Here is a 26,599-nt window from a genome sequence, read left to right on the forward strand (position 1 = left end):
TTCTAAGCACAGAGACAAGGCTAGCAAGCTGTAATGAAAATCTGTATAATGGAGGGAATTAATGATGCAGATTACTGAAATGTGGGGGAAAATTTAATATAAATGGCATTGTGCTTCATATTTGGGATTTTTTTTTTCCCTGGGGCTTAAGAGCAGAGACTTTCCAAGATAGATTGCTGTTAGGGGGAAATAACTAAATATTGAAGATAAGTAGACTTATCCATCTCTTCGTGAGCTGCATAGTAATCCTGCTAGTGAGTTGAGCGGGTGAGGTATTATTTCCTGTCATCTAATCATTAGCTCCTTGTAAGTTTTTGATAGGAGCATCTGGAAATCAAATGCCTTTCCTGTCTAAAGTAATGCCAGCTTTCTTATATGGATCATATGAAACAGATTTTTAAAATTTATTTTTGAGAAAAAGATCACTTTTTAACAAGTATCACAAAGAAAAAAAGCAAAAATGTTGTGAAAATATTACATATTCTCATAATTGTCTTCTGTAGAGCATCATCTACATATAAATATATCTTATAAGGATGAAACAATGTAGGGACAGATGACAGCACAATGTTAACAAGCTGCATGGAGGAGGAATGGCTGTTAAGTATTTTCTGAGTTATTAATTTTGTTGCTTTATACATGAGATTTTTATATTCATCACCATTCCTGTAGTTGCAGACCTGACACTGTTTCTCTTGACAGTGCACCAACTGGACTTAGACTTCCATGGTCTGATTCTGGTAAGGGGCACTGCTGGATGCAATGGGAAGGGTGGGGAAAATTACCTTTCCCTAGGCAATAGAGCAGCCCTGAGAAAAACCTAATAAGGATCCCAAGATACTTTCCTTTGCTGGAAAGCGCAGCTGTGCAATGACTTTTAGATTTTCTTTCTAGGATTAATCCTTCATTTTAGCTCTTAGTAAACGAGGATAAATGTTGAGGCCTTCAAAGGGTAGAGTCATAATTTACGATGTTGAATTAAATGAAAATAAAATACCATGGGTTCCTTTACTGCATTTTGGGCAATGTGGAACTTCTTACACCTTTATTATACAGGATGACATTTTATGGCTGTACCATAAACTTTCCAGAAGATAAAACTTCGCATACTTGGTTTTTAAAGACTTACTAGATGTGACACCTTTTAATATGAGCTTTCATCACTGATCCGTAGCATACAGTAGTCAGGTGAATGAAAAAGTAAGCAGCACTTGGGCAGAGGGAGGACTAGCCTGCTGGGATGAAGTTTGCTGCGTCAGCTTTTGAGCACAGCTTCTGGCTATTACTGTTTATCTTTCTGACCTGGAGCTATTTGAGGTGCACCTATGCTACATAAAGTTAATGTTCCCCTGCTTCTCTCCTGCCTCTGATGTTCCTCATCTAATGTCTTCTCAGTACATATTGTGCAGGGAAGCAGAAGAAGAGTTTGCAGTTTGTATCTGTCTCTACTTTCACCTGATTTGCAGTGTATTCTGCTACTTCTAGACACCACAAACAAAGTTCTTAGTAGTGTGTAGTTGCCTGACTCTATTGAGTAACATTCTTCTGAAGATACTCAACTGTATCTGTCCTCTCTCTGTGCACCCAGTCTTGTCTGGCACAAATCCAGGTTGTGATGCTTGCAAACCAGAGCAATGCTCTTTCTAAGATTTGAAAGCCTACTTGCGTATAATTTGAACTTCCTAAAATTTCCTGCCTTTTAACTTTGTGATCCAGAGTGAATATATTTTGTCTCTTTTCAAGGAAGTGTTTAGGCAGCTCTTGACCTCAGTGTTGAGAGAGTTGCTGAAATTCAAATACGATCACTCAGTGGTGCTGCAGTTTGCCAAGGTGATGTAGAAAGCTGCAAGGGAAAGCTCTTCAGCCAGGGTTCCTCTGGGGAGTCATGTCCAGAAACTTCTCTTTATGTCCTTGTTTCTAGTGCCTGTTTCTGTGATTTCAGGCCTTGTTACTTGGATTTCTCCTTGGGTAAATCTAACTGGAAAAAGTTTCATCCAGATTCCTTTTGTATAAGAACTGCTTAGATTTTTAAGTTGTTGTAGATGTACATTTCTATTTGAGCTCTATTTGTTTTGGACACGCCCAAGCTCTACAGTTAAGATATTATTATGTTTTATACTGATAATAGTTAATACACTGATTTTCTACATTTTAGTAACTAAGTTCTGACTCCAAATTATACATACAAAATTTTCCAAAGAAAAATGTAACTTTTGTGGTAAAAGTGATGGGATTTTTTTTTTCTGGACGGAAAAAGAAACAATTTCCCTGAAGTGTGCAATTAATCAGGAAAAGCTGGACTGCCATGTTAGATGTTGAAAGTGCTCTTTTATTACCTTTGAGAGGAGAAATCCATTGATAAATCTTTTTATTTGTAGCATGTTGAAGCATACTGAAAGAGGAAATGGGTCTGCTCTTATCCTAAAATGAATTCCTTTGTAAACCTGTCATTACCTTAAAATTGCATCTTTTGAGATCTTGAACAGTTCTGTAATGTGCATTGAAATATCAGGAGGTACATCACGATTGAGATTGCTAGCTGAAGTTCAGCTAACATGTTTGCATTGCATTAGCATTTTAGGTTTGAATTCACCTTTCAGTGCCCAGTTTTGGAGAAATGTTAACTTGTCTAATTACATCTCAGCCTAGTATGTATCTTTTACATTTGTACTAACAAATAGTGCTTTTTTCTTTAGGATATTTCATGAGTAAAAGCAATTAAAAAAACTTGTTAGTAACAGACGTGAAGATGATTATGGACAGTTAAAAATAAGTTTTCCATACCTCTTGCAAAGATCATTTGAATTGGTATTTTAAGTTTTCGGCATCCATAGCTTTCTGTGGTTCCTAGTAAATTTAATGGAGAAATGCTGACAGATACCAGGTTTTCAGCTGTTAGGTGTCAGGCTTTTAGCACAGGGGAAAGGTAAATAGAGTGAGACTGGGGAGGTGCAGTTCATTATGGACCCTGGGGTCTGAAGATTTAAATTTAAGAGAAGACTGAATGTCACTTTAACTTTTTCTATATCCTTTAAATATTCCATCTTGAATTGGCTGTATCCTTACAACTGTCTGTCTGTATTCAAAAGAAAGTGTGTTTCAAAATGCAAGTGGATTTGCTTGCCTTTAGATTAAGTAGAGGTTCTTTCGTGAGATAAATTTTTGGGTTTGAAAATTCAATTTCTTGTTCCTCTTCTGAAAATTTGGAAGTGTTGTGCTTTACTTACATAACCTGTGTTTAAACACAAATAAACCTGCCACAGAATAGCAGAGTGGGTTGGAGATACCTAACTGGGTAATACCAGTAAAAAATTTACTCCAGATGCTGCTTTTCAGGTATTTTGGGTTGAAAAGGTGCTCTAAATCAAAATATTTTCTCTTTTGCTCTCTGAATGACCATCTTTCTCATCTCTGTCAGGCTTTAGCATCAGACAAGAGCTCTTTTTCTTCTTGTTCTTTACCTCATCCTAAGCTCTCACTGCTTCATTCAGAAAGGAAGGACCAGCTTCATTTCTGACCTTCCACAGATTCCAGTTCCTTAAGACAAACATGAAGTAGGAGGCTGGCCCGTTCTGATCAAAAGACTATTGACCCTAATCTTACAGAAAAGGTGCTTATAGAAGACACAAAATAAGCTAACCTGTTTATTATTAAGACTGTTCAGTTTATCTTAACTAGGTAAGTTGTCTGGGTTTTTTGCTCCTTCCTAATATTCAGACTCCTGAGTACCATGCAAAGATGTCATAGTTTATGAGGTTTTGGGGTGGTGAGGGAGTGGGGGTTTTGTTTATTTTTTGGTTGTTTTTTTTTAATTCAGTAACTGTCCTTAAAAATATTTATTCCTATTTTGGGAAAATAGACACGTTATCCAAAGTACTACAATGTAATATATGTTAGTTAAACTGGTAAAACTTGAAAATCAGAAGTGAAATGCAGTTTTGAAGACGGGGTGGTCTTGTTTTTTTAGGATGCTTACCAATCTTACCCTTTTGAGCCTTTTAGTAGACCTCTTGATAAATTGATTTTTTGAGTGTCTGAATGTAATGAGAAAGACCTTATGTAAGCATCCATATCATATTAACCCCTAAGCAGGCATATTTTTCTCATAGCCAGAAGTGCAGTTATACTTGAAGACCAAATATCCTGCTGTGTAGTGAGTGTACATATATGTACACACATATATATGTTTAGATATATGACTAAACACCGAGTTGACTCCATTTTTGGAATAAAGGAATAAGAATTTTCAGCATTTGTGAAAGGAAAACATGATTGCTGTGAATATCCATACGTAGACCCCCGAGTCTGAAAAATGGATGAAAACGTTGAAAATAAGTTCATTTTTGGATACTACTTTTCTAAGCTTCTTCTATTACAGTCAGTTTGAAAGTCATCTGAGAGGTAGATTGAAAATACTTTTGACTTCGTGGCAGCAGCAAGTATAATTGTGGTTCATGAAACTTCTGGCTAAAGCTAGGAGAAATCAAGTTGCTATGGTCTACAACAATGGCAGTTTGTTTGTGTGAGATGCCAGCAAAGACTTTGGGAGGAGCTGACAGACGTTTTATTTCCAAGTTACAGAGTGCAACCTAAAACAGGCCACATGCTGTAAAAAGTCTCACAGCTGAATACAAGCCAGTAGAAAGCAAAAATAAGAGTGTGAGTTAACTTTTTGGAGTAAATCATCATACAATTAAGCATTTTCACATAAATATGGCTATCTCATGTATGTTGGCAAGAAAATACACTGTAATGCTACATCAGTAATGGTTGCCTTTCTTTAGAAAGCTCACTTTAGGCATGCCGATACATTTAGTACTTCAAGGTGACCTATTTGATTCTGTATTTTTATAAGCATACATAAAATCATGTTATATCAGTGGATATGGACAGTGCAAAGGACCTAGACTACCAATGAAAATAGTAATGACCTCCTCACGCCCAATCAAGTTCTGTGCACTTGGGAGAAATTACTCCTTTCCTCATCCCATTGACAGTTTGCCTGGCTGCACAAGTAAATCTGAAGTCTGCCTGGGCTGAATAGGAGTATATTCTTTATTAGATGTATAAAGCTTTGCATTATGACAGGTTGCTGCTGCTGCAACCCTTATCCTTGAACAAGGAGCACTTTTAGAATCTTATTTTCTGTAAACCAGTACTGATTATCATGATGACTTTAACAAAAAGGTGGATATTAAGCTTTTAGTGACCTAGCAGTGGTTGGGGTTGGCCATAGAAGAATGGGGCTCGTCAGCACAGGTAAATAACAGAAATTTGTTAGCCTCAGCCTTAGTGTCAATGACAACACAAAATATCAACTTAAGTGGCAGCCAAGTACCATAGGTGGAACTAGAATGAAAAAGAAAGGTCAAGCAAGACGAAACCACTGTATTGCCATACTCTGTTTCAGTCCAATTCAACTCCTACATGCTAAGAATTCCTCTCTAAAACTGTGGAGAGAGAGGAGAATTTCTGGTTTGTGGCATATACACAAACCTTAGCTCCTTCTCTACATCTTAAAATTACATTCAGATGAACTGGTCAGACTAGAAACTGGAACAAGTACAAGTGTGGTTATTCATTGAGCAAGAACAGTCTCTGAGAGGGGCTTATTTCTTTCACCTTATTCAGCAGACCAAATCCTATCCTGTTCCTGCAAGTTGCTGTGAATGCTTTATAGCTGTATTTTGTTAGATACTAATGGAGCCTAGGGGTCTGTGTGGCTCGCAAGGGAATTTCTCTGTATTGTATGATAAGGTTTTTTTTTTTTAGCTGCAGTGGTGGGCCACTCATTTCCTAAATGATTCCCAAGAGACTTCAACCTTCTTGTTATTTCTCAAGGTGAAAGGTGGAAAACACAGCTGCTCACAAACACTGCTTCTGGTTTTATTTGGAAAGGTCATCTGCCCACCAATGCCTGTTTCTGTCACTATGCATCAGGGTGTCTTTACGCTATTGAAAGAAGCATTGGAAGTAACTGGTCTTGTTCTTACAGAAGCATTAATGGACCTAAGAGGTCTGGATTTCATTTTAAGTAGGATTTTTCTATACAATATTGAGTAAAGTGGGATTATTGTAAAGCTCTGAGGGGGGAGGAACTAGGTGCATGGTCCCTGTTGAAAAAGGTATAGGAGGCATTTTCGTAACCTGATCTTATTTAAAATCACTCTTGACATTGGCTTGGTATCTGAAGAGTTGCCATAATATAACTTCCATGTCTTAACCCATTGTTTATCTTTTTTATATGTTGAAAACTCTTTGGAACAGCATTCACCTGAAGGTAAAGAACTAAAAAAAAAAACCTACAACATCAGATTAAGCACAATATTTGGTAGATTTAAATTCTGACTCAAAGACTGCACTTCTGAAATGTTTGTTGTAATGAAATCTTTGCTTTAGAATGCAAACAGAGACGTCAAATTTTCTTGTGAAATGGTTTTACATCTACTAGCTGTATTAATAATCCACACTGTTTCCCCAAGAACAAATTTTCTCCTGTCAAATGCAAAGTTCTCCTTAGCATGAAAAAGGCTAATACCACAGGAGGAATGCAGTGTGCAAGTACAGGAAACGATATGCTGGGAAATGAAAGTGCTGTCCCTTTTTTTCTTTCAGAAATGACCACAGATTAAATTTTGTGTTTGGACATTTAACAAAAGTTATAATTCCTAATGGTATATTTCAGGTGGCTGATTCCATAATTTCAGGATGCAATTTTTTTTAGGATATCTACAGGATTATTAAAATACTGAAATACAGAGTTTGGAGGCAAGGGCTCAGTATTAATTTTTTAATTTTTTTATTATTATTTTTTATTATTATTATTTATTTATTATATTTTTTGTATTTTTAATTTTTTTTTAAGTATATAGAATACTAAAGCAGATTTGCAGAGATGTAATTATGATGTCTCTTCTTCAGTATCTCAGTTCTACCCAGCTTCAGTAAGTGACAACTACCATCATTAAGAAACATGTGATGTACAGGGTCCCTCTTAGAGCTGGAGGAAATATAACAGAGGTATACAGAATGCAAGAAGGCTTTTTCAAATGTTACATTATAATATTTCTAATCCCTTGAGAACAGTAATCTCTGTAGGCACCAACTCATGCATGTAAAAGTAAGGAATTAAAGTTAATAACTGTATTTCTAAACCAAATATTGTCATATTTGTCCTCTGTCCTAATCCTCTTGGTGGATTTAAATCCATAACAGGCTTGAATTCTTGAAAGAAAGCAGATCTTTAATTACCAGGAGCACCAAAGAAAAAAAGAAATTGAGAAAATATAATATTTCACTGCTTTTATAGCTCAAACAGCTTGCTTAATTTTTCTGTAGACGTTCTTTTGAAAAATTCCCCTCTGGGCTGAGACAGAGCACTAGAAATTTGAGACCCAAAGGTTTTTGTTTTGTTTAAATAAAGCTAGGAGTGGTTCAAAAATATTGTTGAGAATGGAATGCCTTCTACAACTGCCTTATCATATTTCAGTCTGTCTTCTTGACATTGTTTCTTGCACGCCTATAAAGAATATTCAGATGTCATATGGCCAATGTTTTGCGTAATATCTTTACTCTTACAATTTTCTGTTGTCACATTTTTGATCACTATTATTAAAAATATCTTAACTTCAGCTAGGGAATGTGTTGTCCTATGTAGTTCCTTCCTGATCCTTAAATCCTTTTCCCTCCTTTCCTTAGATCTTTGTTTAGACTTTGTTCTATCTGTTTCCAAAATGGTTTCTAAAACCTGGCTTTTCTTTTCTTGCTGAGGATATTTCAGCACTCCATTCCACTGACCCTGTTGATTTGTTCTCGTCTCTTAGTGTTCTGAGAGTTCTTCATGGAGGTGCAACCATTTCCTGAAATTGCAGTGGATATAATTGTGGTTAATGGCTGTTTTGCAAAACATGGGAGAAAAACCTGAGTCAGTTATAATTTAGTTGCATCTTTCAAAACACCCATTTATTTAACAGTTGTTATTTTTGGATACACACTGGTCATCATCTGATGTGTATGAGACTGGAACTGGAGTTTCATTTACCTTTGTTGTTTTGATTATTTGTCATAAAATGACGTTTGAAATTACCAAAAGCAGCAGGGATGGAAGTTATGCCACGTAAGCTAGCCAGCAACACTGAATCAATAAAATACTCAAGTACAATACTGAAAGATAAGCTGGCATACAGATTCTTGTTGAATCTATATAAATAGATTAATCTGTAGACACTATAAATAGAAAAAGAACTTATGTCCAAATTGTGAGTCAGTTTATCTTCTCATCTGCTTTACAGCGAGACTTTCTCATTGACTTGACCACATCTCAGGTATTAACTAGGTTGGATTTTTAAGTCCAGTGCCAAATCTTTGAAAGTTTTGTTTGACTTCTATAATTTCCATTTTAAAGTGGTTTAGAAAAGCTGTTTATTTCTATGTGTATGCATATAAATGCTCAAGAGTGTATTTCTGTAAGTGGAACTTTTTTTCTTTGCATGTCCAGGGAAATTTAAAATTAGTACAATCTGCCTGATGTTTAATCAGCTTTCAAGCACAGTAACCATCCCCCCATGCTGTAGTGCTTTACATCTCTATGTTTGCGGTAGGTTTTAATAGTAATTTGATACACGAGTTTCAACTTAATGGAATTTTGCATTTTTTTCTGTACCTGGGAAAAGAAGATAAGCTAAGGTGTTTTTAACAGTTAGGTAACAGCAATTGAAGCTTTTTCTTTTTAATGTAACAACCTGCTAACTCTCCAGTATGTCTTATAGGTAACAAACGGATTTAGTTGTCATGAATTCTTGAAATGGGATTAGTGTAATAGAAGGGACTGTAAGAACAGAATATTGTAACTGTGGAGCATTAGCTTGACATTGATCAAGAGTGTGATTCTTTCTGTTTTAAAACCAGATGATTTATAGTTACTCATAAATTATGGGTTTCCATTTAAAATGTAAGTCATAATTTAAAAAAAAATTGGCAGCCTAAGCAGCAAAAATGAATGTTTTAAGCTAGTATTACAAGTCTTAGTATAGGAAAAAGTAAAACAAACTAGGGGTTATGGCTTAATTTTTTTTAAAGTTCTGTAAGTTTTGGCATAAGAGACATTATAATAAAGATAGTCTGACATAGCTAAACATGTACTATGCCTTTTGTACCTCTGCAGTATTTGACTGAAATTTTGTGTTTAATTGCATAGTATGCTAAGGTGTGTGTTGGCACTGTGCTTTTAAGACCCCCAGAGCATGGAAGCAGTCACATAGAATATGTATTAAATGTTATTGAGCTGGCAGGCATTAAAGACCAATAGCAATTGAGGTGTATGGTACTGTCCATTGGTGTCTTGTGTAATCTGTTAATCTAGAAATACTAGTGATCCGGGTGAGAAAATTCCCCATATTGCTCTAGGTAAGAATTGTCGTAGTAACCCAAATTGCTGAAGTAGTAAACAGCATTTTAATGAGCGTTGGGTACCATTTAGCTGGGAGTCACTGAAATGAGTATGTAGTTAAAATCAGTCAAGCATTAAAACTAAGAATGAGCCTCATGATTTGGGTCTGTGTGTCAGAGACTGCTGAAAATGTGTTTCTGAATAATCTAGAGAGCTTGGACTTTACTTGTGGGACTGTAGATAGGAGTGAGAGGGCAAATGTATGTTGTGAGCTTTTGGTTTTCGCTTTTTATGAATTATCAATAGCCAGAAGGAACGAGCAACTATGTTGCACCTGTAATCAGCCATATAGCAATATTTAAGCAGAATTTGTTATGTAGCTTGCTTATCCTTCAAAACACATACTGAAAAACAAGTAGAGAGAAGGGGTACAAGAATTATGCAAAGGTTGGAGTATCTCCCCTAGTTTCTGTCATGCAAAAGATGCTTACCAAGTGGCTTGATTATGATCTGTGATTTGTTTTTTTCATCTATAATGAAAATCACTGGAAACAATTCTAAACAAATCTAAACCAGAAATAAATCACAAGTTGTAATGAAGGAGATATTTATCCACTGGAATGGCTTATTTAGGGAGGAAGTAAAATCTCCCGGACAAGATTGGATGCCTTCAGAAAAGGACATGAAAATGTCTCATAGATGACACAGAATTGATTTTAAGAGTGACTTATCATCTGTCTTCTGTGCACAACTGTTGGACAAATGAGGTATAATCATCCATTCTGGTCTTAAGAGATATTTGTTGGCCATAGACACTTAAATGGGTGAACTTTCAGTGGAAGTTATACATGAGATAAAACATGCCTGTCTGATTATACAGAAGACAGGTCCCACTTTAAAGAAACCTATATCCCAAAAGACACACTCTAAGAAATGGATTAATCATTACAGATAATAGGTAGGACATTCAGAGACTGGTATGTATACAGGTAGCCAGAAAGATGGTGGTTGTCTGCTAGAGGTGGAGAGAACTACTGGTGTGGGATGTTAGTGAAGGATTGGGAACTGGAAAAAAATATTTAATATACTTGTTGTACATATTGCAGAGAATGTTGCCTTCATATTGAAACTGTTTTGAGAACTTCAGACTGGGTACTTTTGTTCATTTGTCAGTTCTGAGATGGTATAATTTGAGATCTTTCTCTGACAAAGCAAGGTTCTACAGCGCGGAATTCAAGCTGCAACCCCCCGTTCAGGTTTTTGGGGACAGGCTTTCTGTCTTTACAAAAATATTTTGTGGTAGCAGATTTGTATGGGGAATGCTTACAGTTAGCTCAGCAGCCCACCCTAGTCTTCCTGTCCCAGTAAGGAATAGGAAAAAGCTTGCTGCAGGCATCTTATTTCAGCTGTTTCCAGTGAAGCTTTGCTGCCACGTAGTGGTGGAGATGGAAGCTTGTTTAACAGTGGATGGTCCAAACCTCTTCCAGATCTCTTGGACCAGGTGAGCATTACCTGTAGAAGAAATGGACCTCTGCTTTAGTTTCCCCAGTGTTACAAATCTTATCCTTAAAAAGCGTGTTCAGGAATAAATGCCTCTTCCAGTATCCAATGGTGCTGCTCCACCTTGGAGGCTTCCAAGTTAGATGAGTTGTGCTATGCTTTGCAAGAGTCAGGTCAAGCAGAGGAAGAAAAGCAGGCAGGCAGGCATTCCCAGCTGATACAGCACTGCTCATTTCTAGCTTTTAAACCCAGAAAGTGGTGGCTGCAATAATAGGTAATAATAACTGCTACAGAATAAATAAAAATAGAGACAATTGAACTATTTTAGACCTTTTTATTCTAACTTCTAGACAGAGTATTTTAAGTTTGTATAGGCTGAATTCCTGAAGCTTTCTGATGCTGATAATTTAATTTCAGATATAAATAGAAGCCAAAGCATTAATTGTAAATATAGCTTTTTTAAAATAAGTAAGTGAATTAAGATAAAACCTTTAGTTCTTTACATTTTCTGTAATTTTTTTTTTTGGTAATGTCTTAGGCGCAAGTAAAAGTTATCTAAAAAGCTAAAGGAGGTGTTAGGAGTTGCTGTCATTTTATACATCTTCTAAGACTTCACAAAAATACTAGAAACCTCAACAGGAGAAAACTTGTAAGCTTTGTAAGGAATTTGGCTGACTGCAAGGGACCAAAATTGTGACTATTTACTACATATAGTCAATCACAGCACATTGATCCACACTGTGATTAACAGTTGCAGTAGCTGTCTGCATACCTCTTTTAATGGTGAGAACAAGTTGCTGTGAAACAAAAGTACTTTAAAGGACTGAAAGACTTGAAGGGAAATGGTTTATGTCTTTTCAGTGTGGTTCTGTAAGTGGAAGTGATTTTCCTAACATGACATTTTTGTATCTCACTCCTGTCTACAGAATTTTTAGTGATAATTGGATTACTTGTTAAAGACCAGAAAGGAATATCATTAACAAGAATTGTATTTTCATTATCTCTGGTTTCTGGCCCTACAGACCTGTTCCAGAAAACCTCTTTGGCTGGTTTTAGCTGTTGCATAAAAAGCCCATTTGGCTAGTGTTCCAACCCATGTGGGAAGGTCAAGGTTTCCTGATAAGGTTTTGTATCTCTTCCTATATTTGATTAAAATGTAGTTAATATTTAAATAGTAAAAATTCTGATTTAAATGAGGTAATGAAACTGAGCAAAGAATATACTCTTTTTCTCATTAGGCCAAATGACTCTTAAGGAAGAAAGTTTCCTAAGTAATCATTTAATTATTGAAAATCAATTGTAGTGTGGGAAATTGTCTAACTAAAAAAAAAAAAAAAAATTGTTTCATAAAACAATTCATAGTGGGTCCTGATGGCTGCAATAGACTTGCCAATAACATTTAATCTAAATTGGACCTCCTAATAGGAGAATGAGAAGCAGGAATACTGTCTTTGAGAAATGGCTTGTAAGTCCTCCTCTCCAGTAATGCATCACAATAGGGTTTTGGTTAGAAACTCCTGGCAGTGTGCAGTTGTATCTTCATATACCATTAAACAATCACCATGCTATTGCTAGCACTGACTCTTGCAGGCTCTTAGAGCAGAATCCATATGGAAAGAAACAAGAGAATTGTGAAAAGTCCTCTTTGCAGTCAATGGCAAAACTTCCACATGATTTAGTGGCATAGATTTTTATGGTTTATGTTCATTCTAGGTAGTAAAATTTTTCATCCTGTAGGGCAGAATGCCAGAACATTTTCTGTACCTCTCTTCCTTTCTCTCTCTATGCTCTCTTCCCTGGCAGCTGTAGTTACAACTCAGAGTTTAGATGATAGATTTTAAATTGCTGTATGAAGATGTTATGCAAGAATGGAATGCAGGGCAAGCTGACTGAATTTTATTATTGTTTGTAAAAGTCAAAATAATGTGGGAATCCCATAGCATGTAATGCTGATGGATTTTTCTAAAAAAAAAAAAAAAAAAAAAAAAAAGTTTCTATAAATACATGCAAATGTTTGCTTTCATTCCCAAAACACAGGTAGTTTAGTAATGAAGCTCCTGCAAAACTAAATGGAAAATTTTAATTCTTTCTTATGCCATCTGGACTGTGGCAGAGATATTGTAATCTTCACTTTTTTACCTATAATATTAATTAATTTAAGAGTGCAATATGTCCTTTTGGGAAAATCTAGACAAGTCTACGCAATCTGATCTGCTGTGCTTGCTGCATTTCTTTTCCTTTATGCAGTTGCACAACAAACAGGCTCATGCTCTTATTTGTAGTAACTATGGAAACTTTAGAAGCTCCCTTTCTAAAGCTGAGCATACAATAAAGTGCTTAAAGTGTTGGTAGGATTAGAGACTCTAGAATATGTTTAATTTTCTCTCTGTGTCTCTATCTTTGGAGAGGAGCAAGAGGGTAATGTGAATATGAGCTGGGGACTAGCTTTAATCTCTGCTGACACTTAAGTCTGTCTAGGTCTGCAAAGAGCCATCCAAAGGTCTTAGCCTCACACAGCATGCGAACGAGGGAAATCATGCATTGCATATTCATGACTGAATTTACAATGGAAAACCTGCATGCAGAAAAGAGTTTTTGAGTGAGTGAAAACATTATTGAAACCATTTTGCAGCTTCAGCTACAGTAGTCAATAATGATAAATGCCATAATGTTGATAGAGTTCTTAAGATAATGGAGATGTCTTAGATATTATGTAAGCATGAATAGATATGATAATAGGAAAGCATCATTTGCTGTGGGGTTTAGCAGTGTTTTTGTGTTGAAGGACATAAAGATAATGGTAACAGGATTATTCCCAAGGCTAATACGAAAAAATAAAAAAAGAGAGTACTTTTTTCCTCAGTTTGGCACTTTGTGTGATTGAGAAGTGTCAGTCTTTGCTGACTTTACTTTGGGGTTTTTTTTTGGAGGTATTAGTTTATGTAAGTGCTATATTTTATGCAGAGCTGTATTTTAGGAACACAGGAGAAGCCTGCTCTTCATCCCAGGAGCAAGCCAGGGAGGGTGATAGCACACAATAGAACATTGTTTCTCACAATCCATTGGGAGAATTTTATGTTAATTTTTGGCACTTGTCAAATACCCTAAATCAGACCTTAGAAAGACCTGCTATATCAGACTTTGTTCATCTGCATTCACCAGCTTGCATACTTTGCTATTCTGAAATTTGGTTTCACCACTGGAGAAGATGGGTGAGATTCTGCTCATATATGATATTATTTCTTTGGTGTTCTGTTGTTTTATGTATTCAAATGTAATCTTCAGTGAAAATATTCCATTTATGCAACTTACATGTAGCGTGGTGCTTGTTCACTTAACTATAGTACTGTTTCACTGACAGAAGAGAATACATTGATATTCTCTGTCATGTTCACCTATTAAGGCTTTCATGGGATACTTTTTTTTTTTTTAATTTCTCGCCTCTGTTACTACCACACACCAGAATTTTTTAAGTGAAGAAGGTGTGCAGCCTGTTTCCTGACAAAGTATGAAGAAGCATGTTGGTAAAAAGCCCTGTAGTCGTTATTGCTTCGCCATTTTGGATTTTCAGTTCTGGGCTACTTGAACATGAAAACAAATATAAACTGCTATTAAAAGGCTGGGGACAGCTTCACTGATGCATGCCAATACAGCATTGTACCCTAGCATGTATGTTTCCTATAATGTTTGTCCAAGCCACTCCTCATTTAAACTCTTCTCTCTCTATTGAGGATTCCTCCTGTGCATTTTATTTCAGTCCTTTCTGTCTTCTCTTTTGATGTGTAAATAGTGCTGTGGCTAGGTGTGGTCATAAACTTTTTTTTGGTCTCCTGTATTCTCAGTTTATCACTTCCCCTCTCTTAAAATGCAAGCTTGTGAAGGCATGACCAAGTCTTATATTAAGAAAGCAGCTCCTGCTACGTGCTGTTGCTCATCCACATTGCCTGGTGCGTCCACAGCCTAGCATGAGGGAATGCCTCTGCTCGACAAGTAGAAGCCTAAGGGGTAGTCGGAGGTGGCAACAAAGTGGGCACGATGGTCAGTGCAAGGTGCACAGAGAAAATGGTAAGACTGCTACTATAAGAAAGTGTATTCGGTGATACTGGATTTTCCAAATGCTGTCATGATAGATTGTGTAAGCAAGTCCAGTTCCTGGATTTTTTTCCTTTGGCTGAAGTTCCCATCTTCCACAACCGAGGAGTTTTCCCCTCCAGTCAACCCCTGGCAAATGCCCATAAGAACACTGTCTTATCTGTGTGCTTAGACACTGTCCAAGCCAAAAGATGTCAGAGAGATGAGTAAATTGTGCATATTCTTCTTCTGGATGTGAAGCTACATGTAGTAAATAATTGGTGCCCTGCAGGCAAACCACTTTTGTGTGATTCAGAATGATTTGCCTCCCATATGGGTAACTTGGAAAAGATTATATCATAACATAGCTTTTCAGCTGCAGAACTGGGGCTAACATCTCTGACACTTCATAAAATGAACACTGTAGTTCACTTCGAAGATGCCTTACTGATAATCCTGGGAATTTAAATCCTTCGTCTACAGCCCTGACATGTGCCTCAATCCTGGCCTCAAGGGACCACCTTAGAAGGTGAATGAGTTGCAGCTTGTGCCCATATATATGTGAGCAGGAGCTACCTGTTAGTGATCTTAATGTCTATTCTGTTGGCAACTTCATAAAAGCACCCAGGCACAAAGAATTGAGTTGAGATATCATTAGAAGCTAAATATTTCTAGGTATCTGCCATGGTAGTTGTACTATTTTTAACCTGGATAAAGATGTGTTTATCTTTCTACATTTCTTCAACTTCTGCAGTGAAAATACCGGTTGTTTTCTTTCTTGTACCTGATTTACAGCTCATTTTCTTTGCCAGTTCTCAGGGGTGTATTCTTGAAGTGTTCAGATTTTAAACACAATGACTGACTTTTTTTTAATTATTATTATTTCACCAGGAAGATCATTGGAACATTTCAATTAACTGTAATTTTTCTTTAAAACAATATGTCCGTTTAATTCCTGCAGTTCACTTGTGGTTTGTTTTCTGTTTTTTTTTTTAAATTGAAGATAAAACCTAGTAAACTTGCCTGAACTTAATGGACATACCTCATTTAAACTTAAATTACCTCATATGCAAGTATTTGCAGGTTCAGAGTCATAACCTGTAAATGTCTTACTTTTTCAAACCCTGGATTTCTGGTGTTTTTCTGGGGAACTGTGGGTGGAGGGAGCCCTGGAGGCGGGGTGGTGGGGAGATTGCAGTCATAAATTAAAGTAAGCATTGTTTCATCTTTAAATACAAAAATGATCCTTAACTTTGTCCAACAGTTGTGAATCAATGGGCAGTATATGCTATCCGAAATCTCACTGAACAGAATGAGAGAATTCAAGACCTTATTGCACAGATGGAGGAGAAGGGTCTGGCAGACAATTCTGCCCTTGAGAGTATGGGTTTAGAAATAGAGAAACGAAATGACAAGTTAATTCTGAAATCCGTCAGGAAAAAAACCTCATGAACAATAGGTTAAGAACAGTCAAAAAATTAAAAGAAGATTTTTCTTATAAAATATTTTTCCCTGCTCAGGCAATCAATATTTCTTCAGTTTTAGTTCCGGTCTGCTGGAAGTGTTTACGTTCATTCTCCTAGAAGCTGCCAAATGATATTTCTGCCTCACTGTTGTAAACAAAAGGACACTTACCCATTTTCTAAATACCTAGGTAAATTAACCTGTGGAAAAAGATCCTTCTTTTCAGGTGGTTGAAATTTCATTACTTTCTTGTTTTGTTAGTAGAAAGATGTCCTGCGTGCAGTACCGAGTTGTTATAATTTCCATTGCTGAACTTGGAGATAACTATCATTAAAAACTCAACAAAAAAATAACTGCTTTGCAGTCTGCTTTCTGAGATCTCTGCTGAGTCAGGCTAAACAATGAAAGTAACTCATTTTCAATCATAGTGCTTAAATGTCACTGCTTATATAAGGATATGTGGAACCTTGGATGTACATAAATATTTAGTGAATTAAACACAACATGTCTTCTGTGTGTTTAAATTATTAGCAAAATGTTTTTTCTACCTTGTTACCTTTCAGTCTTCATGACAAGTATATTAAAAACAAAGCTGAAGCTGTTGTGGCAACAGATGCTACATTCATTTGCACCGGGGCATGTCTCTGTTTTGGAGACTTGGGTGTTTGTTTGAATTTTATTTGTTCCTTTGGATGGTAAGTCAGCCCACTTTCCTTTTGTTTTGCACTTCTCATGGGTTTTCTGAACTCTGGCAGACTGCTGAAGAGGTAGTTTCTCACTGTGATTAATTCTAGCAGTTTCTTTTCACCCCTCTGCCTTTCCAAAACATTGACAAAACTCATTTCCAGTTAATTAATTCAAGAGAGGCAGAAGAATGGAAGGCCCTGCCTCTTCATTTTGGGTGCCCTCCTATATTGTTGTTGGACCCTGCCACTGTGGAATGTTGCATGAATGAGATGTGGGGAGAAGGGGGGTGAAGAAAGAGTGGGGGGCAAGGTTAACTCTGTGTGTGCCATAGCTTTGTCCTGGTAATCAAGAAATTTAGTCCTTCGTGTGTAAGCAAAACAAGAATTACAGCTTAGTGTAGCTAGCACTTGCTTATCATTGCTGTCATTTATCTTCAGTTGTGTCTAATAGGAAAGTCGCAGAAAAGTAAAATTGTTCATTTTGTTGTTGTCATTTCGTGCCATTCTTAAGTGGAAAGGCAAGATTATGTCCTAAAACTACATGTACACGTAATAGGCACTTAGCCATGTGCATCAGCTTTGCTCCTCCAGTTCATTTTTTGAAAATGAAAAAAACTATTTGGTCCTTTGAACTATGAGAAATATATAGTGATGCTTAAAACTGATGGGGAGTGTAGCCAGACTACTAAGATCTTTTTTAAGTTAACCATAAGATTTCAGTATCTACCATGCTGACCAGGTGGGACTATGGAAATGATCTAGTGGGATTTTGGTCACCTGTTGGCTTTAGAGGCAATGTTCTGAAGGTGCTGTCTTTATCCATTTATTAAGTAATGGTTGTGTATAAAGGGATAATGGCAATAGGAGCAAAGACTAAAACTTTTTCTGCTCTTAGAGACTTCTTACCTTAAAAACAAATGGTGGAGAAAAGTGTTCTTTGTTTTAGCAAAGAATAAATATGAATATAAGCAAAGTGCTTTATTTGCTTTTAAAATAATTTTACGGGACAATAACTTAATGTCAGCAGATATTAAAAACTGTTTAAGTTTAAGTGCTGGTTTATGAAGTCATTTTTTATACAGGTAGGTGCCTGTTGCTAGCTGAATGGAAAAAGATATGTGGTTTTGGTTCATTGTGAGCACATGATCTCTCAGACTTCAGTTTCTCAGTCATTTCCATAAGCTTTAATTCTTGTGTTTAGGCTAGAATTCATTTAGCAGTTTAATTACTGTGTCACCTAAGATTTGCAGCTGGTTTTGTTTGTGTGTTTTTTAATCTTTATCTCCATAACACAACAGAAAATACGTACTTCTAGCGCCTAAATGGCAAAGAAAGAGAGTTCTACACTTCAAAAAAAAATTCGGAAGGCTACTTCATTGAGCTTTAAAAGGAAATAATTAAATTTTGCTAACAAGGGAGCATCAACCGTAATAGCACATAGAAATAAAATTAAGTAGTTTTCTGCTGAGTAACTGTAAAACTTCAAACATTTTTATTTTAGCACCACTACTTAGGAAATTTATGTTAATAATAGGTAATTTAACAGAGTGAAAAAAAAGGAAACCCCATAGTTCTCCTGAACAAAAAATGAACTTTCTATATAAGAAAAAAACTCTAAATATTTTCCTTTTATTTAGGGTAATAAAGAGTTAAAATCCTGTTCACAAAGCAAATCCAGAAAGAACTTTGGTTGTGGAAAAAGCAGTGGGAGTCCCTTTTTCCTTTTAAGCAGTTGGGAATAGAGTTGGAGTTTTTGTTGTTTGGTTGATTTTTTTTTTAACTTGGTGGTTGTGTACCCACTGGTGGAATAACACAAACCCATAAATATAAGCCAAATAATAATAAACACAAATAAATAAAAGGGGGTTGTCTGTTTCACAACATAATGGAGTAATAGTTGTGTTGTCTAAATGGGAAATGTGGGGCTTTCACAGTGGAGAACATGCTGATTACTATATTGTGAGTGGCTGGCTTTTGATTTTCCTAGATGGATTAATTCTCACAACACAACAGCTTCCCTGTCCTCCCCCGGTGAAGTCCCAGTCTCCAATAGGCTTGTTTTATATGCTCGGGGATTAATACAGCACAGCAATCAGTCATAAAAAGGAAGCTTTATTGAGTTTGTAAAGGGGCAGAACAGTCAGATCAAGTCTTGTGACCATCTTATTGCTTTCAAGTGCTTTCAAACAATAGTGATCAGATTTTTTTTTTAAGGTCTATTTTTTATTAAAAGCAAATAGGGAATTATTTTATCATACTGAGTGGACAGATTTTTTTTTTGAAAGCTTTCTTGCAGATTGTGACAAATAAGCTTAAATATTTGCAAAGTTCTGAATTTTTACTGCTTCTTATAATTCAGGTTTGTTTTGCCTAAAGTGCTTGTAAAATACATTTTTTGAATGCAACCAGCACCAAAGGCCACTGTTGCAATCTTTATTTAGCAGTTGATTTTATATTTTGAGGTTGATGTGAGTGTTTGCGTAGTGAGACTCAAAAATTCATAGGATCATAGAATCACCAGGTGATTCTTGGATCATCGAGTCTAGCCATTCCTATCTGCCATTAAACCATGTCCCTGGGCACCTCGTCTACACGTCTTTTAAATACTTCCAGGGATGGGGATTCAGCCACCTCCCTGGGCAGCCTCTGCCAGTGCCCTATGACCCTTTCTGTGATACTCAGTCTGAACCTCCCCTGGCACAGCTGGAGGCCATTCCCCCTTGTCCTGTCCCCTGTCACTTGGGAGAAGAGGCCAGCTCCCTTCTCTCCACAACCTCCTTTCAAGTAGTTGTAGAGAGCAATAAGGTCTCCCCTCAGCCTCCTCTTCTCCAGGCTAAACAACCCCAGCTGTCTCAGCCGCTCCTCGTAAGACTTGTTCTCCAGCCCCTTCACCGGCTTCGTTGCTCTTCTCTGGACACGCTCCAGAGCCTCAACATCCTTCTTGTGGTGAGGGGCCCAGAACTGAACACAGGATTCGAGATGTGGTCTCACCAGTGCCAAATACAGGGGCAAAATCACCTCCCTGAATTTGCTGTCCACACCATTTCTGATACAAGCCAAGATGCCATTGGCCTTCTTGGCCACCTGGGCACACTGCTGGCTCATGTTCAGTCGGCTGTCAATCAACACCTCCAGATCCTTCTCCCCCAGGCAGCTTAACTTCCCTAGTTGCAAATGAGAAAGTATTAATAATGTGAGACAGTTCCAAAATTGCCTCAAATCTGTGTTTGTACCTGGCCTTTTTCTGTATCGTTGTTTTATGTTGATTTAGAATTTGCTGTCTTTGTACGCTACTTGATATGGATTTTTTGGGGGGCTGCATCAAAAGAAGCGTGGCCAGCAGGTGGAGGGAGGTCATTCTGCCCCTCTATTCCTCTCTTGTGAGACCACACCTGGATTATTGCATCCAGCTCTGGAATCCCCAGCATAAGAAGGATACGGAGCTGTTGGAACGGGTCCAAGACGAGGGCCGTGAAGATGATCAGGGGGCTGGAGCACCTCTGCTACGAGGACAGTCTGAGAGAGTTGGGGTTGTTCAGCCTGGAGAAGACAAGGCTCTGGGGAGTTCTTGCAGCCACCTTCCCCCGCCCACACCCGAGGCTCGAAGGCGGCCGGGGTGCGCCGTACCCGCAGCGCTGTCCATGGTCCTGCTGGAACTGCCCATCGCTCCTCCGATGGAGCGCCCTGCAAACCACCGCCTCTACACTTGGAAAAGAGATTTCGGTGTTTTATTGTCACCTGTTTTCTTGGCCTTCTTTTTAGGGTTTCTCTGTAGTGTGTTGAGGTCGCAGCTGGGAAATAGCACGCGTGCTGTTTTTAAAGTATACCAAAGACAAATGTTTCTTGCTGTGTTTACATGTGGAAGATGTTTAGGTCTTTGTTGTTTATGAGCAGAACTGTTAGGAATGTCTCTGAGGTTAAATGATGCTTCCCATGTTAAGATACAGTTCCAGTTGCTCACAGCTTGGCCAAATCATAACCATTCAAGTGGAAATTTTCCAAGCTGCCTTAGGCTTCATTGGTTGCTTTACAAGAACTTTCTCTCACAGTCATTTCTGACAAGATTCAATAATTTTTGAGGATGAGAAACTGGCATTGTTTTTTGCACAAGTTGTTAGTATCCCTAAAATATTTGTTTTAAAAGACTAGCTATTCCCTATATAAATGAGGGTTATGCATTTTCCTTCCGTCATAGTCCAGTCCAAAAATGGCCACATTGTAAACTCTGGAAATCCTTATTTTATACATTGTAAGAAGAGACTTGCGAGAGCTGAGCTACTAAATTTCCTGAATTTTCTCTTGCATTGCCTTTGTTCCAGTCATGAATCCAGGGTTTGTACAGTGCATTTTCAACAGCTATTGATTCTGACTTGTTTGGTGCTGGCTAAACAAATCAAAAAACAAGAGATTCTCTGCTATGGTCGGAGAGCTGCCTAATGGTGTCTGTCCTGCATTCAGTAAGGAACCTCTGAGACTGGAGAAAGAAACAGCAAATAAAAATGTATCTCAGAGGGTGAGAGAGGGAGTTTTTCATGTCCAAGAGAGAACTTCTAGAAGATGGGGAACATTTGAATAGTCTGTTTGTAAAACAAATGAGCAAGTATGATTATTTTGCATCATTCTTTCCAGATTGTGACAGTTGCAGAAATTTGGTATCCAAAAGTTATCCTTTAGAAAGAGCCTTTCCTCACTAGACTAAGATCAAAGCAATGGATAGTTTTACCCCAAATTATTTTGGACAGGATTGGCAATGTACTTATTTTAATTGCCTTATAAGAATCAAGGATGGTCTGCTGTTTGGCTCAGCATTTTCTGCAGCCATACAGCTTACTGTAAAAGTAGTAAATAATTCAGAAAATGGTTAAACAGGTAAAACATTTAAATCAAAAGCAGAATTATATATAAATAATCTGGGAAATTCTAATTTTTCATGTCTTTTCATAGGATGGGAAAAGCAACCAGAGATAAAGGTCGGTGAAGTCCAGATCGTTTATAATGAACCTCATCCTTTTTTTGCTGCATGGCATCTTACCTCAGTTCAGAAGCAAAGCTAATGCCTCACCAGTAGTGCTGTGGACACATCACTGGAGCTCCATTAATAAGATGCACTATAATTTGCACTTGGTCATGTTTAAACTTCAAGTGACTTCTGTAAGATATTTATGCTGAACTTAAAAGTTTCCAATCATTTTTTAGTACAAGCAAACATGAGTTTAAAGACACAATCATGCAAAAGGGATTTCTGTTTGAATTTTCACTGTGTCATTCAAGAGGTATTTCAACCTATCCTCTCGTTTGTGGAGTTGTTATGCAGTGCCTTTACTTTTGGTGGAGTGTTCCGTAATGATTCAAGGGTTCTGAATATTTTAATGCTTTTTGACATGTTCATAGTCAGTATTTGTTATGAGATGAATAGTTCAATCTCTAATTTGTTTTATGGTGGTGTGATTCTTGAGAGGTTTTCTTCTCATGGGATTTTGAGAATACAACTGAAGTAGGTACAAAAGCTATGTTGCCTAAGTTAAAATAAAATCTAGAAAATACATCTGATATGTGTGGACTGAATGGGTCTCCCAATGGTAGTGTTAGCTCTAGAGCATAAGCATAGCAAGATGCTTAGTGTTAGTGATGATAGTTATCAGTTAGATGTTAGTGATGATAGCTAATCTACTGTCAATTTTTTCAGAAGTACATTTATGTTGTATTCACGGCATGATAATAAAAAAATGGATTATTTAATTTATCCTAAGTATCAAGTCCTAACTCAGGCTATAGAGGAGTTTTTCAGCTGTTAGCCTGGGCAATTTGGGGTTTGCAGTTGTATTTACTGGAAGTCACTACAAAGCCAAATCTTCCTATTATGACGTACCTTTTAAAATCTGTCCTTTTGAGCTGCTTAATGAATGTTCACAAAAGCATTTTCTTGGGTTTTCATGATAAATCCTTTATATATGACTTGTTTAAAATATATAAGCAACTTTAATGAGAACTCGGTTTAACACAGAGCGCTATCATGTAATGTGTTGTTTGACACATTTCTCAGAGAACAGATCATGAAACTAGTGTATGTGGACTTTCATAAGATAAACCATTTATGGACAAATTGGGGAAAAAATAGGGGAGTAAGTATTCATGACACAGGAGTTTCTTGTGGCTAATTACTTATATAATCCACAACATGACTAGCTAAAAGCTAAGTGATGATCCTTCCCAGTAGTTTCTGGAAACTCTGTTATCTGAAATGTCAGGAAGCGATCCTGATTTTGGGTGGAACATTGCCTAGGAAGAACAGTGGAAAGAGTGATAAGAACCTGTCATGTTCTCTTTAGGGTGCCTGGAGTTATGGCCTCATGTTATAAGGCTAGTGTCTCGTGTTGGGCTTTGCAATGTGTTCTTTTTATTTGTCATTTGGAGGGGTCTAGAGGAGGAGTGGAGGAATTCATTTGATGCTTCAGTTTACCAATTCATTAAATATGGATGAAGTTGCCTACATTTTTGTAGTAGTAGTTTTGCTGCAAAACTTTTTCAGCTGTTAATGTTCTTGGAAGAATTAAAGTGGAGGAAAGTAGGAGCATGCTGGAAGAGTATTGAAGACAGGCTGACTGAAAAAGATAAGATTTAGCAATATGGTTCTAAATTGTTTTCTGTGGTTAAAAAAAAAAAAGAAAAAAAAGTTAAATCAAGCCTTGAAGATCAAAGCCCCCTGGCAGGGCAAAATTGGGGGTGACTTTAAAAGAAAACAAAAAAAACCCAACAGAAGTTGTTGATAAACCCATTAAAAGATCACTTTTCCCAGAGCTAGGTTGTGAAGTTGGTGATATTTCTGTTCTTTTTATTCTGTACTATGCATTTCTTTTCTTCTGCACATTATAGGCTGTTCCGACTTTTGATCAAAACTGAGGTTCGGTAGGCTGATTTATATGAACAAGGCAAAATGCAGTATTGTGCATTAGTTGTGCACTAATAAATGGGAAAATGTTGGGCCAACAATGTTAATGGAAAGAATCAAACACCTGTCTTGTATTGCCCCTTCTTCACCTTCAGACTCCTGGCGAAGCCCTCCTATTCTGTTTTTATAGACCCATCATGATGGTTTCTGCCAGAAGTATTAGTTTGTCAACAGGACTGAGTGCTCTGCATCACAGGCTGCCTTCCAGCTTGGCTCAGAATACTCAAGATAAAAGATTTAAACCAGCTTCTCTGTGAGATATGTATGTTCCTTCTGCCTGTGGTTTCCCTCAATTCAAATTGAGATTTGTTTTCTCAACATGTTTTGAGAAGTCTAGTGAAAAGTGTCAACAAAACTACTTCATAAGGGAATAATGGATGAATATGCCTAGCTCCTTCCTAGGAAAAAATAATCCTAACTAATACCTGTGAGGAGTCTCATCCTTAATGTCAAGTTTTCTCAGCTGGACCAACAGTCTAGAGTATGTTATTTTTACCACTCACTGAGAGCAAAGTGCAAAACACTGTTACAAATCACCAAAGGGATTTTACTAATAGTATCATTAAAATTACAGCACATTCTTTGTCGTTCTACACATCTGTGTATCATCCAAGTCTTTGCAGAGTGGCTTCACTCTCTTTTCCTTGCCTTGTAAACTCTTTGTTGCAGTTGTTGTTCATTACCGTGTTCAGACAGACCATGGCACCTACTCTCTACTCTCAACTACTCTCTGAGCCAGCATCAAATATTATTTAGTAGGCAGGGGGTTTTAGCCACATATTTTATCAAGCAGTGCACCTCCAGTCTTTGGCCCAAATCCATGTCTGTTTAAGGATACCAAGATGTGTTTGAAGAATGTTCTCAGTTCTGTGTAGTTTTCATTGTCAGTGCTTTATTCTAAATTGCAGCTACCCGTTGTGAGCCTGTGTTCCATGGGTTAAAGTGTATTTTGATATCAGAACAAGCTTTCATTATGTTTTCCCTCTTTACTCCCTTCTCCCACCCCACACAATTTGGAACTTTAAGCTTTCTAGTTACGCTATTATGGTGGCCATAAACAGGTGCGTGCTTTACAGAGGGACTCATTCTGTGGTTTCCACTGGCATCCCTGGCCTTCTGAACTCCCCTTTGCTACCTCCTTCCCCGTCAATAATTTTTTATGAATGATAGCTTTTCAGCACCCTGGGAACAGCTTGTTGGGAAAAACGCCCTTTGTGGGGTGCAGTCAAATCCTACACATTTCTTCAAGGGAGTTTTATGAAAGGAATGGTACTGTGCTGCAGGTATGACGTATGTGTGGACCCCCACTCCCCACTCACTCCCCTACCCCCTGCCTCTGTGATTCACTGTGATAAATTTGCTTTTTAATAATGCCAGTAGACTCTCTCACCACAGGTGCTTCTCAATTAAAATCCACTTTGTTTAAAAACTGGAGGCTTGTTTAACTGAGCCCCTGGTGAGAGTTGTCAGATCCCAGGATAGGTGACAAAAATAAATTGGTGGACCTCTGGAGTTGCATTGAAAATACCATATCCTGGGGTACCAGAGGGCAGAGTCGCTCTTAAAACAAATCTGCAAGTTTGAGAAGCCCTGGGCAGAATCCCTGGGAGTTATCGTTTTCAGCTTGAGGCTTTTTTTAATCCCTCTTTTAGCATTTTGTTTTGTCTTGCTACCCTTCTACACCTCCCACCGTCAAGTACTTTTCCCTTCTTTCTACTATTGATTTGGCTTTGTAGAAAATACAAAAGTAAAAGGAATGTTATTGCTTTTTTTCCAAGAACAGCCTCACTTTCTTTAGTATTTTAATGATATTTGTGAGAAATTAATTGGAATGGCAAAGCAAGGTGGGGGAGGCCTTCTGTGTATCTTTTTATTAAAAAAAAAAATAAGCTTCAAGTATTAGAATTATGACTTTTTTTTTTTTATTACTTTCTTTCCTTTATTTTCTTTTTAAACAGATAGGAAAAATTACTTTTGGTTGATCTGATCTCTTCCCAGCCCTCTTAGACATGTATTTTTAGCATTTTGAACACATGTAATGTCCTCAGATATTGCTTACCAAAGCACTTTGAAATAACTATAGAGGGTGGGTAGGATGACTCAGTGACTGGTAATTGAACATGGAGCCTTTTCACCTCGAAGTCACTAGTTTGAATCCAACCCAAGTTGCTAGCGACCTAGTGGTTACCCTCAGATGGCTGTTTAGTGGCCTGTCTGAAGTGAGTTGGTGGTCTCAGTCCAGCTCTTTGCAAACAGCTGTCCACATCACAGAAACCACCATCACAGTTAGTACTAATTAGCAGCCTTGTTGGCAGTGTTTGTAAGTGAGGCGAAGGACCGAATTGGCCATCAAGCTGTCTTCTGCTGTTAGAGGTGGTCTCTCAGAAATGGAGCCAAGGCACCCAGCTCATGGAATCTTACAGCAGCAGCTGAGGTTGACACTGGATTGTGTGGGTGTGTGTTTTTTCTCCCTCTGGGAACATTGCAAGCTTTTCCTGCTCCCACAATATCAGTTGTGTCCCTGTTTTGTTTTGATTTTGC

General features: G+C 37.5%; 1 protein-coding gene across 3 annotated transcripts in view; it reads left to right on the top strand.

Annotated features, from left to right (window-relative positions):
- The window catches only part of ATXN10 (ataxin 10), a 104,259-nt gene extending 84,878 nt beyond the window's left edge, over positions 1 to 19,381 (top strand). For 2 of the 3 annotated variants that reach the window (XM_054085730.1, XM_054085746.1), the window contains exon 11: positions 16,224 to 19,380. In XM_054085730.1, the coding sequence (XP_053941705.1) occupies positions 16,224 to 16,411 (188 nt within the window). In that variant the 3' untranslated portion in view covers positions 16,412 to 19,380. Of the gene's footprint in view, positions 1 to 16,223 lie in introns of all 3 variants that reach the window. The other variant, XM_054085739.1, reaches the window with a different exon arrangement.
- The last annotated feature ends 7,218 nt before the right edge of the window (positions 19,382 to 26,599 follow it).

The sequence above is a fragment of the Cuculus canorus genome, chromosome 1 (genome assembly GCF_017976375.1).
Source record: "Cuculus canorus isolate bCucCan1 chromosome 1, bCucCan1.pri, whole genome shotgun sequence".
Lineage (NCBI taxonomy): Eukaryota > Metazoa > Chordata > Aves > Cuculiformes > Cuculidae > Cuculus > Cuculus canorus.